Here is a 14,894-nt window from a genome sequence, read left to right as displayed (position 1 = left end):
AGGTGTATAGTACATGTATAGTACAGGTGTGTAGTACATGTATAGTATAGTACAGGTGTATAGTACATGTATAGTGTAGTACAGGTGTATAGTACATGTATAGTACAGGTGTGTAGTACATGTATAGTATAGTACAGGTGTATAGTACATGTATAGTGTAGTACAGGTGTATAGTACATGTATAGTACAGGTGTGTAGTACATGTATAGTATAGTACAGGTGTATAGTACATGTATAGTGTAGTACAGGTGTATAGTACATGTATAGTATAGTACAGGTGTATAGTACATGTATAGTACAGGTGTGTAGTACATGTATAGTATAGTACAGGTGTATAGTACATGTATAGTGTAGTACAGGTGTATAGTACATGTATAGTATAGTACAGGTGTATAGTACATGTATAGTGTAGTACAGGTGTGTAGTACATGTATAGTATAGTACAGGTGTATAGTACATGTATAGTGTAGTACAGGTGTATAGTACATGTATAGTATAGTACAGGTGTGTAGTACATGTATAGTATAGTACAGGTGTATAGTACATGTATAGTGTAGTACAGGTGTATAGTACATGTATAGTATAGTACAGGTGTATAGTACATGTATAGTGTAGTACAGGTGTGTAGTACATGTATAGTATAGTACAGGTGTATAGTACATGTATAGTGTAGTACAGGTGTATAGTACATGTATAGTATAGTACAGGTGTGTAGTACATGTATAGTATAGTACAGGTGTGTAGTACATGTATAGTATAGTACAGGTGTATAGTACATGTATAGTGTAGTACAGGTGTATAGTACATGTATAGTGTAGTACAGGTGTATAGTACATGTATACTGTAGTACAGGTGTATAGTACATGTATAGTGTAGTACAGGTGTATAGTACATGTATAGTACAGGTGTGTAGTACATGTATAGTATAGTACAGGTGTGTAGTACATGTATAGTGTAGTACAGGTGTATAGTACATATATACTGTAGTACAGGTGTATAGTACATGTATAGTGTAGTACAGGTGTATAGTACATATATACTGTAGTACAGGTGTATAGTACATGTATACTGTAGTACAGGTGTATAGTACATGTATACTGTAGTACAGGTGTATAGTACATGTATAGTGTAGTACAGGTGTATAGTACATGTATAGTGTAGTACAGGTGTATAGTACATGTATACTGTAGTACAGGTGTATAGTACATGTATAGTGTAGTACAGGTGTATAGTACATGTATAGTGTAGTACAGGTGTATAGTACATGTATACTGTAGTACAGGTGTATAGTACATGTATACTGTAGTACAGGTGTATAGTACATGTATAGTGTAGTACAGGTGTATAGTACATGTATAGTGTAGTACAGGTGTATAGTACATGTATAGTGTAGTACAGGTGTATAGTACATGTATAGTGTAGTACAGGTGTATAGTACATGTATAGTGTAGTACAGGTGTAAAACTAAAACTAAAGCCATGGGAGCCAATCATGTAAAATCCCATAAATCTGTTTTATGTTTGGTCTGTGGTTTAAACTGCAGCTGACAGAACATAAATAAGAAAACTGATCAGTTTATTAGTATTGATTACAGAGAATATTCAATCAGTAACATCAGTTTCACTTTGATTTGCTCTAATTAAAGTGATTTCCTTCATGCTGAGTCAGTGTCAGACCTACATGACCTTCAATACAACACCATGTTTAATATATGAAGTCTGGTAGTTTTATTGTGCAGCTGTGGTAAAATAAATACATGAACACACATTTATCAGTTTTCTACCAGCATTCCTGTCTGACATCATTTGCAGTAGCAGCTTTTTTTATCGTCAGAATTTTTTATATTTCTTGTTTTATATTAAAACAACCTGTTGACTGAAGCAGCTGAGAAGGATCGGTTCATTTTGTGTAGAAAACGAGTCAAACGATCGTTAAACCTCCTGTTTGTGTGACGAGTTTGAAGCAGAAAGTCTGAGTTAAAGAAAGTAGAAAAGCACCTTCATACCTGTTGACTCTGCTGAGGGTTTAGTTGTTGTCGACTCATAAATAAAGTCAGACTGTGTTAAACTTCTTTCATAGTTCAGTCTCTGATCTGATAAACGCCGTAAACACTAGAAAAGCTGCTCCGGTTGAAACAGAAGCGTCTCGTCAAATTTAAAATCGCCTCATATTTTACTGATTATAGGTATGGGTCTGTATTGGACGGAGTCAGTCAGTGATCGGGGGTCTAGTGGAAAGAGGATTAAACGAAGCCTCCATTCAGAGAATTTGGCCTCCAGGAATTTTAGTAATGGAATTACTGGAATAACAGGAGGAATCATTTCAGACCTAACGACAACAACAGTTCCACCAGCAGCTCAACACAGCAGTCAGTTCACCTGCATCTACACAGACACACTGCCTTGCACTTTACCATTAACACACTACAAATGATGCAGGTGGACATCAAGAAAACCTGCAGACTGCAGGAACCTCTTGGTTTAACCTCAGATGCTCCACTGTCCTCGGCTGAGACCAGAACAAATACTACTGGTAGAAAACCTGAAACCAAGTCAGAGACGTACAACAGGGACAGCATGAAACAGGCAAGAAACCCAAATACTACAGTCTAAGACAGAAATATTCCAGCAGAATATCTGAACCTGAAGAGAGAAACTAGATGAGTCCACACCTCAGACAGGTAGAGGAAAAAACAGATAGGGAACTAAGTCTACGACAGAAGGATGTCTGAGCCAATGACTGGCAGAAGAACATCGTCATTCCATATGTCAAGCACGGTGGAGGCAGTATCATGGTCTGAGGATGCATGAGTGCTGCTGGTGGTGGTCATCTCACTGAACTCTGCCAGGTATTGTTCCATTCTCCAAACCCACATGCTCCCTTCTGCTCTGTTCTGTCGAGGTCAAACTGGATGTTCCACCAGATAATTCTCCTTGAACTCATCCAGGACCAGTAGAACTCATCCAGGACCAGCAGAACTCATCCAGGTCTTATGGTTCTTTTCCACCAGCAGCTACTCTACTGGGTTTGTGAGGTCTTCCATCAAGACGTAGTTCCTGGTACCAGCTACTGTTTTAGTTCTTACTGGGCCGGGGTTCCCAGAGAGCTGATTGGAGCCGATAATGTGACGTCTACAGAGTGCAGGCCTCTGATTGGACAGGGAGTGATGACACACCAGACCTGTGGATGAATGAAGAGACTTTTCTGTCTTTGGTGGTGGACCAAAGAATCCAGAGGGAGCTGGATGGAGAAAATTCATCAAGAGGTCTCTGAGCAGACGGCCGTCCACAGATACAGCAGGACAATGAACAGGGTTCTCGCCAGCGTATTTCAGCGTAACGGCCCGTTACGACAGCGTAACCGGTCGTTACGCTGTCAGTTTAAAAGATTACGCTGTTGTTAACCATTCCTGCTGTCTGCTTCCTGACCGTGGTCGGGAAACACAGGGGAGAACCGTCTTCTCCAGACCCAAACACCCAAAAGACAGAGGCCGTTTTGCCGAAGAGAGGGGCTCTTTATTAACTAACTGCACTGTTATCAGCCACATGGGTCATTCCGTGTGGTTTCACCAGATGGTGGTTGCTGCACCATTTTCAAATTATTCCTAAATTTGCATGCCATTAGATAGTCACAAAAGTACTTTCTATGCAAAATTGTAGGCCTGTAGCTCAAATAGTTTCTGAGTTGTGGGGGTCTGAAATGTTCAGAATTTGGACTATAAAAAGCTTCGCCAGCTTTTTTGCATCTTTAAGTGGTTATTTCTCAGCCTCTAGACATACCAGAGAGCTGTGAGTTGGTAAACAAGGCCTCTGCATGTAGCTGGTGCCCCACAAACATCCCCAGGTGTTTCCCTACACTCTGCAGGCCATGGGGGCTTGATAAAAATGATAAAAATTAAGAGACACCTACTCACGAGTGGAGTTTGGGACCTTGAAAGTACTAGAAATACTGCACAGAAGTGTTCTAACACCCCTGGGTTCCATTCTACACAAACTTGTGTGATAACTTAGCAAACTGGAGCTTTCTAGGTACCTCAGTTTGGAAAATATGAGCTCCCAAAGTTGGACGAGATTTTTAATTGGCTATTTTTGGTGGCAAAAATCTCAGTGTGGGACAGGTACCAGAGCCCCCAAATTTTTCTACAAGACAGTTCCATCTGTCTTCTATCACTGTACAAAAAAGCAGCAGGGTTATATTTGTAGTTACTGAGATATTCTTACTCCAAATGGCATGGGTAATGTCAAAATCGCTTTTTGCTTTTCAGTACTTTAAATTGGGATACAAGTATTAGTAGTCATTCCAATGGTGGTATTATGTATGTTTTGTTCTTTTTGAAATGTTAGTTGTTAAAGGTGACTACCTTCAAAAAGTGTAATGGTATAACTTAGGTATACCTAAGTTATAACTTACATGTATGCATTGCAAATGGGTGTCAACATGTCATGATATCTACAGGTATGGCTCTAAACTAGAGCTGACACAAAAAGGACATTACACACCCCCAAGGAATATCTGGTCATTTCACCTGGAATGACCCACATGCCATTGCTCACTACCTGCCCTGGTCACCGTCTCAGTCGTCTCTCAGCTGCGTCTCTCATACACACACCGGGCGTCTACCTGCTCACTCGACTCGTACACCCAGCAGTGCGCCTCGGCCACGCGCACACACTCACTCACATTCACACACCAAGCTGCCTGAGCTACACTTGACAACCAGACATCTCACAACACTGTGATTAGGGCCGCTGCGCTCTTATTTTGACAGATAACGCCATGTGCGTTTGTTTTTATCGACTGGGTGCCTATCTAGGTTAATTTATGTCTCCCCACCTCAGCCGTACTTTCCTGTCGATTGACCCGTTCCCGTCTAAAATGAAGCGTCGCTTCCAATCTGCGTGACGCTCATTGGCTGACATCTGGGCCGGCCGCTAATGAAGGCTATTGCGCATGTGCATCTGGCTCGCGTGCGGGAGGACCTGCCGTTAGGCTGTAAAAAAATCCTGGTGAGAATCCTGATGAAGCAGTTTCTGGAGAAGATGAAGAAGCTTCAAAGTGACTATCGGCCGGAGTGAATCAAACCAGAGGTGGTGGAAGTGGTTTATCCAAATAGACGCCATTTACGGCACCGACCAGTGATCAACGGGAGGAAGAGTGACCTCGACTCCACCACTGGATTATTGGAGACCATGTTGGAGGACGGAGAGTGTTTTAAGACTCCACTCATGATGAGGCGGTGCTCAGCTGGAATGGAAAACCACCTAAACCGAGTCTAGTGGAGTCTAGCTGAATGTGGAAAAGAGCCTTTAGAGTGTCCAGCTCAAACCCAGACATGATTGAAAACCTGTGGTGGATTATCAAAAGGTCTGTTTCAAAGCAAACCAAAGAATTTAGAGGAATTAAAGCAGTAACTGAAGAAGAATTGGACCAGATGATCCCTGAACAGAGTGAAAGGCTGGTGGAGAACATCCAGGATCAGAGCTCTACTGCTGCTCATAGGACTACCAAACACTAATCTGATGACGGGATGCTTTACTTATTTACTGTTCAGTTTTGAACACGTTCTCTGTTATTTGTTGACTTTGATAACAGCAATGGTGAGAACTGACGGATTGAAACTGTCAAGAATTTGTTAGTTTTTCTAGTAAATAATAAGCAAAAAATATAATTTGCATTTGTTTGTGTCTGTCTGATGCAGCCACACCTTTAGAAACAAAAAATGATTTTCACACAAATATGTCATGATAATATTTGAGATTGTGTAAAATTTTAAAGGTGTCCGAAACCGTTTTGTTTGTTTGTTCTAATAGCCAAACATGGTTTAGGGATACAGGATTAAAAATACAGGTTTTCTTTCATTAGAATATCCAAAAATAGTGCAAGAATCTGACCTCTGGTTCCTCATTGCATGAAGAGCACAAATTTAACTAATGACGGTCAGCCAGCTCACTTTCAGCTGATTGTATCTGCAATGGAGACCTGTCTATGGTTGTTGATTCAACTCAGGATATAAAGGATAAGAAACTCATTCTCTCAGGTTCAGTTACCTCGTTTAGTCTTACATTGTCTAAACTCATAAAATAAATGAATTTTTGAGAGCTTATTGAAGAGAAACACGTTGCTAACCTTTTAGAACGTATCCTCCCATTTATCTCCATATCCCATCCATCCATCATGTTTGAATTTTGTTGTAGTCTACAGTGAATGAAGTGTTCAGAGAGCTACACTCACCGGTGGAGAGGCCACACTCTGCCCTGATGTTCACCTCCACCTTCAGGTCCAGGTTGCAATCATCTCTCTCCTCTTTCTCCTGCTTTACCAGTGGAAAAACCTTCACCTCATCCTGCCGGGTCAAAGTGGAAAGCAGCTCAGACATGACGGGACACATCTGACCAAGATCATGATCAAACAGGGCAGCTTTGTTAGCTCCTCCACAACGTGTTGATGAACCCTCCTGTTGTCTTCATTTACAGACACCAAAAAATATTGTTTCTGTGTCTGAAAAAATCCAAAAACTTAGCAAAAAAACTCCCCAAATTTCAGAAAATTTGCAAAGCCTTCAGGAAGAAAATTCCAATGTCATGTGCTAGAAGTTTTATAGAAAAAATATCCCTATAAATGAGTAAAAATCTTCCTGAAAATCCTAAGAAGTGATTACAGTTATATCAGTAAAACTTTTATTTTCTTGAAGAACATTCACATAAAAATCAACCAAAAAGAAACTTTTTTTTAACATTTCTTTTTTTCCCCATCAAAAAATGTTCAAAAAATTTCCCAGTAATGTTGAAAATGTGGACATCAGAAGTTTCACTGTGAAAATATATACATTTTTTCTCCACATTTTCAAACTTTAAAACGGGTCAATTTGACCCGCAGGACGACAGGAGGGTTCAGGAAGACTGTGAGGAAAGCTTGAAGACTCAGTTGTTCAGAGAACACCTGGGCACTTAATCTGACTCCACCTTAGGGGTAGAATAAGTCAGGTGGTCCAAAACCCAGCACTTATTTAGCGCTGACAAAGTTAAAAAAAACAAAAAAAAGGGGGGGGGGGGTTGGCACTTCTTCTGCAACTTGATGGCAACATCTTTGACCAATCGGACTTGAAGCACTTTTGCACTTACTACAGGTTTTTCCTGATGTCTGAATTCTTGCTTGTGTTGTACGTCGCTTTGGACAAAAGCTTCTGCTAAATGAAACTGTAGAATTGTAGAATTGTAGAAAGCTGCAGGAAGGATTTCAAAATGTTTTCCACCAGAACTGGCTGCTTTTAGCTTAGCATCACACTTTATTTTATATTCCACTTTTATTCTTTCATTGGCAGTTTTCGGATCTTTCATGTAAAACATGCTTCAAATAAAAACAAATTAGTATTTAAAAAATTCTCATCTAGACGCTGACAAATGGAGAGGCCATGAGGAACATAAACTACTTTCTTATTTTCTATAGTTTCACATCAAATAAGAATTACAAAACTGTTTAACTCAGACCTTTCCGTACACCAAGTGTCTACAGCATTTTCAAATCATATTATTATTTGCAGTACAGGACTCAGAAAGAAGTCAGAAATAAAGTTTGGTTGAAGTCCAAAAGTCTGAACATGAGAAGATGATCATCACCAAACTCTCTCTCGCTCCGTCTCCATACCAGAAACCAAACATAGAACTTCTAATACCAGGATGGAACGCTCTATCACTGATTTCTGCCTGTAAATGTGGTCACATCTGGGCAGAACTTGAAAGAGTCTTCAAACATTGGGTCATTCCTTGACATGAGATGGGATTTCTTTGTGTGATAAAGCTACTTAGTGGTGATTTAAAAGCAAAAGTCGAGCAAATTTCGAACAAAGATCAGTATTTCAGCAGCTTTATACCAATCGACACATTTCCAAAAACACAACAGCTGAACTTCCTGTTTTACATCAAACTCCTTAAAACTCAGTTGGAGTATTTCCTTCAGTTATGTCCAACTTACTGTTGAAGAACCTCTGATTACAGCTCATAAGAACGAGTGAACATGACTGGTCTCCACTCCGTCAGACTAAACATCCTCCAGGCTGTCTGTCACTAAACCTGACATAACAGGAGTTTAAATCTGCATTTTTGTCCACCTTAGAACACCTGTTGGTCAGCATAACTACCTACCACTGACCAACACACAACCTGACACCTGTACTCAACATGACTAAGCTTTGATATCAACATTCTGAGCTGCTGGAGTTAATAGATTCAGTGCATCCAGCTGCTCTAGCAGCCTGACTGACTGCTGCTCATTGGTTCTCTTGGTTAAGAAGATGTAGAGATATAAAAGGTTAACACAATCTATAGACAGATGTTCCCCAACCTCTTCCCACCACCTAAAAACAATCTCTCCTCAGACCTGCACAGATCTTGTAGGTGAACTTTTATGATTTCACAGACAGATGAGGGATTTCTATCTCTGATGATTCTACAGGGTTTTCTCTGGTGACTGTGATTAAATACCTACATGCTGCCCATGCAGACGAGGACTTCCATGTCCAAACTTTTGGGCTTTGAGCTGCCAAGTATAAAATGTCTTAATTTGGTCGACAAAGTCCTCCATGTTTCTGCAGTCCTGAAGGATTCTAACTTTAATTCTTGGAGGTTTTCACACCAGACTGATCCGAGCTTGGTCTAACTGATGACACTCTTTACCACTAAAGTTCACGCTTAAATTCAGCAGTTCTACAAGGTTAACATTTTGTACGTGCTCAGTGGCTTCCAGAGCCCAGAGAGACCAACTGTTCAGGTGGTAGTCCTGGTTAGTGTTTACCTTTGACAGGTGAAGGAGGGGTTTGTCAGCAGCAGGAAGTGGAGGAACCAGAGGCTGATGATCGCCTGGTCCTGAAAAACAACACAACACACTGAGCACGTCATGTTCACAGATGTTTCCGCTTTTTATGGCTGTTTTAGCTCATGTCTGTCGGTGCTTGACATCTCCCTTGTCAGAACAAGTCTGATAAAGGACAAAGGGACAAAGAGATGCTGCCAGAACACCTGAGTGTGACCTGTTGAAATCTAAGGCCCCTCATTGGACGGGACAAAAAAACACAGCGGGGGATCCCTGGGATGCAGTCATGACGTCACCGATCCTTTACCTGCTGCTGGGCGGCGCCACCTGCTGGGCTGATGGAAGGAGCTCCTGGAAGGCAGCAACATTAATACTACTGTTCAGCTACTCTGTAGCCTAGCCGCGCTAGACCCAGCTCTGAAGACACAAGGGTCTAGGAACGCTTGACAGGGAGGGAGGCGGGCTAAAAGGTTGTCTATCAAATCCCTCTGCAGCAATTGGGTAGGTATACAACCAATCAGCACAACAAATAGGCTGACGTAGTTCCTAGAGCACCGGCGGATTGTGGCTAAGTCCCATTAGCTTCCCAACCACCGGAGCCAACTGGTATATTAAGGATTTGCCATATCCCGTCGGCATAAGTCCAAATACGTCTTTCTTCTCAATGAAATACTTCAGTGCCGTCCTTTGTTTATCTTTCAAGTTGAATTTTAGCTTCAAATCTTTAAGGGCTGTGGCCAAAGCCGAGTCGAAAGATAACTGTTTATTGTGCGCCGGTTGTTTCTGTCAGAATCGTCACGCCTCTGTCGTCACTTAGTTATGCCCGCCTTCTGACTCTACACTTCATGGTGATTGGTCTGGCCAGTTTTAGGAGAATCCAGCCTCGAGCCTTATGGAGGGTAACTAGACCCACCCTGGCAGAGAGTTAAATTCGTTGCCGTGGGTTGTCTAGCGCTGCTAGGCTAGCTACACTGTACTTCAAAGGAACATGAGGACATCTCTGGTGAGGAACACGATGGATGGATGGATGGATGATGGATGGATGGACGGATGGATGGATGATGGATAGATGGATGATGGTGGATGGATGGGTGGATGGATGATGGTGGATGGATGGATGGATGGATGATGGATGGATGGATGGATGGATGGATGATGGATAGATGGATGATGGTGGATGGATGATGGTGGATGGATGATGGTGGATGGATGGATGGATTGATGATGGATGGATGGATGATGGATGGATGGATGGATGGATGGATGGATGATGGATAGATGGATGATGGATAGATGGATGATGGTGGATGGATGATGGTGGATGGATGATGGTGGATGGATGGATGGATGGATAATGGATTCCCTTTAGCTGGTAGAAGTGAAGGATTTTGGTCAAATATTTCTTCAGATGTAATTTCTGATTAATTTTTCTTCAGAATTGCTTCAGTTTAAATCTTGGGTCATCAGTTCTGTTTAACATAAATCCATGATTACAGGCTTCGATATTTTCTAATCACATCATTTCAGTTTAAATTAGATTACATTAGATAAACACTATTATCCCACTAGGGAAATCTGTCTTGGGCAAAGTGCAACATTCCACATCAACATTAAAAAGACAAGGCATAAAACATCAGTCGTAGGAAAGTACAGCATTTTTGAAGAACACTGGCATGTAGGATACACATTCCCGTTAAGCAACACAAGAAAAGCACTAAGTGCAGGTAAAAGTTAAAAGTGACTTATTGTTCCGTCCTAGTGGATAGTGAAACCTTCCACTGGAACGTCCATGTTGGAGACTCACTGGAATGTGAAACATCTGATTGACTCCATCAGTGTGGATTTTTAGAAAATGATGAACACAAAAGCAAATGTAGAGGAGTTTAGGTCAAACATACGGAAGTGAAGGCAGGGGAAGTTTGGTAAAAGTCAGCCAATCAGACCACAGTGATTTTAAAAGCTTCAGTAAAAACATCTGGTCTTCTCTTTAGGTTCTTAAAGATATTTCACCTCAAATGACCTGCATGGCTGAGAACCTACACAGGTATAATGAAGACATTGAGGAAACTTCATCCTACAGGAACCAGCTTTGTTTCAACCTGAGATACAGAAAACACAGACGGAAGCCTGGTCTTCTAAAAGCTGGTCCAGATACTAGTGAGTGAAAACAACAGGACAAGTCCATTTTAGGAACAGATCTTCCAGAAACTGACAGCATCCCAACCCAGTGCACTGATGGAGGGGATTTCTAAGTTCACTGAAAAGGCACCGTTAGGAGAAAACAAGAAGGGAAAGTCAGTCAAAGAACTCCAGAAGAACATTCAAACCAGCCAGAGAAACATAAGAGGCGTCCACCCCAGTAGAGAGTCAAGACATTTGGGTGAAAAACCACAGGAAGACAGGAAGTAACAGAGAAGGACGTCCTAGCCAGAGACTGAACTTCACCTGATTCCTACAGCAGGTCCCCCTGGTGGACCTGATCAGAACCACAGCAACAGGAAACATTCTAGCAGAAGCAAACTGAGGATTCAGCAGCTTGTTTTAGAGCGAAAAGACCTCCTTCTACCCTAAAACCCAGGAAAGGAAGGCAGGAACATCACGAAGTTGAGAGAGGAGCTTCACCGTTTCCTTTTATTTCTGCACAGCGTGTCGTTTTTGTTATTTTTCTTCATATTTTCATCATTTTTGCCTAGTTTGCCTCGTTTGTCCATTTCTTTGTGACTTTGTAACTTGTCTAATTTTTTTTTATCTCTTTTTGGTTTTGTTTCGTGCCGTTTATCTCATTTTTTGTCATTTGGTTTCTCACTTGTCATTTTCATCTCGTTTTATGTTTTTGTGGTTTCATGTTTCCTTTTTGTCTCGCTTGTGTTTTGTCTTATTTTTGCCATTATGTGTTTCACTTTGTTCATTGTTTTGTGGGTTTTTGTCTTGCTTGTGTTGTTTGTCCAATTTTGTCATTTTATGTTACATTTTTGTAATATTTTGTCTTGTTTTTTTGTCTTTTTTGTTGCTTTATTTTGTTACATTTTTTGATCTCTTTTTGTTTTGTTTCTTGTCGTTTGTCTCCTTTTTGTCGTTTTGTGTCTCATTTTTGTAATATTTTGTTGTTTGTTGCCTGACTCTTGTTTCATGTTTTTGTTGTTTTGTGTTTCCTTGTTGTCTCGCTTGTGTTTTTTTTCATTTTGTGCTTTGCGTTATTCGTTATTTTGTGTGCTGTTTTTTTCATCATTTTTGTCTTGTTTGTCCATTTTTTGCTGCTTTGTAACTTGTTTGCTTCACTTTTTGTCATTTTGCATCTCATTTTGTAATATTTTGTCGTGTTTTTGTCATTTTTTTAAGGTAAAATCCTCCATGGTTCAGTTCCAGATGACTAAATGTTGTGTTCCTTTGTAGACACTCTGTGATCTGGAAGTTGTAATGTGGAAATGATAAACTGAGGATGAATGTTGGTGAAACTGAACTTATTTTTCTGGATAAATGTCAGGTTGTTCATGATGTTTAGTAAAAAGATAATTCCTTAAATGTGAACATTTTTGCTCTAAACCAGAGGAACCATCAGGAGTTGTAATTATTTATGGGTTATGATGCCGTGGTTTAGTTGTCTCTCTGGTTCTACTGGTCTCTTCAGATCAGACTGGGATGGACTAAGATGCTTTCAGGAGCTTCATCAGATCATCTGGAGCTTCTGTCTTTTCTAATCTGTCTGATGAGGATCATTAGAGGTGAGCTCAGGTCGGTGGATCTAACAGAACCTCAGCCTGCCTCCTGCCATTTTCCGTGTCTTTACCTGGTGGGGGCCTAAACTGGGCGCTCTCCTCCCTCTGGATCCGTCTCCTCATCTTCCTCTCGTAGCTCCGGATCTTCACGTCCATCTCCCGGAGCTTCAGCCGCAGGGCGTCCTTCTCCTTCTCGCTCTTCTCCCTCTCCTGCTCGATCTGAGCCCTCAGAGCCGCGTATCCGTCCTCCACCAGCTTGCAGATCTCCGCCACGGCGGAGTTAGCCAAGATCTCTATGACCGAGGCGATCTGCGCCTGGAAGCCGACACAGTCCGCCATCATCCCGGCTCCGTCAGCGGGACGCTCCGCTGCTGCTGCTGGGGACGAGCGTCAGCTGATCCACGCACGGATCCGTGAGCGGAGACATGCACGGCTGAGGACCGGTGCCCCTGTCCGTCAGCCTGTCCGCCTCCTTCAGTTTGTCCAGGAATGTTGTCTGTCGGAGGCGAGAGTCGCCGCCTGATGACGTCAGTTTGTTGTTGAGCATGACGTCACAGGCTGCTGTCTCACCTGGATCCACTGTGGACTGAAGTGAAAATACTAGAAAAACAAGCAACAAAATGACAAAAATGAGACAAACGACACGAAACAAAACAAAAAGAGCCAAAAAATGAGACAAATAGTTATAAAGCCACAAAAATGGACAAACGACAAAAACGAGACAAAAAACCCACAAAATGACACAAACGAGACCAAAAATAACAAAAGCAAGAAACAAAATGACAAAAAATAGATAAACAACACAAGTGAAACAAAAACACAAAATGACAAAAACATGAGACAAAAGTGAGACAAAAAAGACAACAAACAACAAAATATTACAAAAATGACACACAAAATGACAAAAGCAAGAAACAAAAATTGACAAAAAAATTAGACAAAAAAGTTACAAAGCGACAAAGAAATGGACAAACCACACAAAAATGACAAAATCGTGAAACAAAATGACAAAAAACATACAAAACAATGAATAAAGTAAAACATAAAATGACAAAAATGAGACAAAAACGTTATAAAGTGACAAAAACATGGCAAACGTCACAAGAGAGACAAAAAAAAGCACAAAACGATTAAAAAGATGAGACACAATACAGACAAAGAGACAACAAACAACAAATTATTACAAAAATGAGAGGCAAACGACAAAAGCAAAATGACAAAAAAATTACACAAACGACACGACACAAAACAAAAAGACAAAAAATTGGACAAAAGAGTTACAAAGCGACAAAAAATCTATGGCAAAATAAATGGCAAAAAAAGGAAACAAAAATAATACACAAACCAATAAATAAAGCGAAACACAAAATGGCAAAAATAAGACAAAAACCACAAAGGAGACAAAAAGGAAAAACAAGATGAGAAAAACATGAGGAACGACAAAAATCAGACAACAAAATAACAAAGACAAGTCAAAATATTACAAAAATGTGACACAAAATGGCGAAGAGTTGCCAGTTGATGACATCAGTTTGATGTTGAGCATCACTTAACCCGAACCCTTCACCCTGGTACCACTGTGGACTCCCAGTGAAAATACTAGAAAGACAAGCAACAAAATGAGAAAAAAGGAGACAAACAGCACAAAACTAAACAAAAAATAGTCAAAAAATGAGTCAAAATATCATAAAGTTACAAAAAATGGACAAACGACACAAGCGAGACAAAAAATACAAAATGACAAAAAGATGAAACAAAAGTCAGACATAAAGAGACAACAAACAAAATATTACAAAAATGAGACACAAAGTTACGAAAGTGAGAAACAAAATGACAAAAATGAGACAAATGGCACGAAACAAAACAGACAAAAAATGAGACTAAAAAATTACCAATGACAAAAATATGATGCAAATGATAAGTCAGCCAAAAAAAGACGAAAACAACAAAAACGACGAAGTATTACGAAAATGAGACAAATCGACAAAAGCCAGAAACACAATGTGAAAAAATGAGACAAACAACACAAAACAAAACAAAAAATGACAAGTTACTTACAAAGCGACAAAAAAATGGACAAACGACAAAAATGCGACAAAAAATTACACAAATGACACAAATGAGACCAAAAATGACAAAAGCAAGAAACAAAACAACAAAAAAATGGACAAACAACACAAGTGAGACAAAAAATCACACAAAACGACAAAAACAACACACAAAACAACAAACAAAGTGAAACATAGTGGGGAAAAATAAGACAAATATTACACAAGTGAGACATAAAGGAAACACAAACGCCAAAAACAGGAAACAAATGACAAAAGTCAGACAAAACACAACAAAAACAATTTGTCATTTTTTATGACA

At 40.3% G+C, this 14,894-nt stretch overlaps 1 protein-coding gene across 1 annotated transcript in view; it reads right to left on the bottom strand.

Moving 5' to 3' along the window:
- Positions 1–14,894, bottom strand: part of LOC110968691 (zinc finger protein 236-like) — a 63,338-nt gene that overhangs the window by 33,750 nt on the left and 14,694 nt on the right. The window contains exons 6-8 of the mRNA XM_051946005.1: positions 12,596–12,915; positions 8,791–8,861; positions 6,232–6,343 (exon numbers count right to left, since the gene is read on the bottom strand). Coding sequence (XP_051801965.1) covers positions 6,232–6,343; positions 8,791–8,861; positions 12,596–12,915 — 503 coding nt within the window. The remainder of the gene's footprint in view (positions 1–6,231; positions 6,344–8,790; positions 8,862–12,595; positions 12,916–14,894) is intronic.

Source organism: Acanthochromis polyacanthus, chromosome 3 (genome assembly GCF_021347895.1).
Source record: "Acanthochromis polyacanthus isolate Apoly-LR-REF ecotype Palm Island chromosome 3, KAUST_Apoly_ChrSc, whole genome shotgun sequence".
Classification (NCBI taxonomy): Eukaryota; Metazoa; Chordata; class Actinopteri; family Pomacentridae; genus Acanthochromis; species Acanthochromis polyacanthus.
Note: the sequence above shows the minus strand (reverse complement) of the source record. Positions and strands in the feature narration are given on the sequence as shown.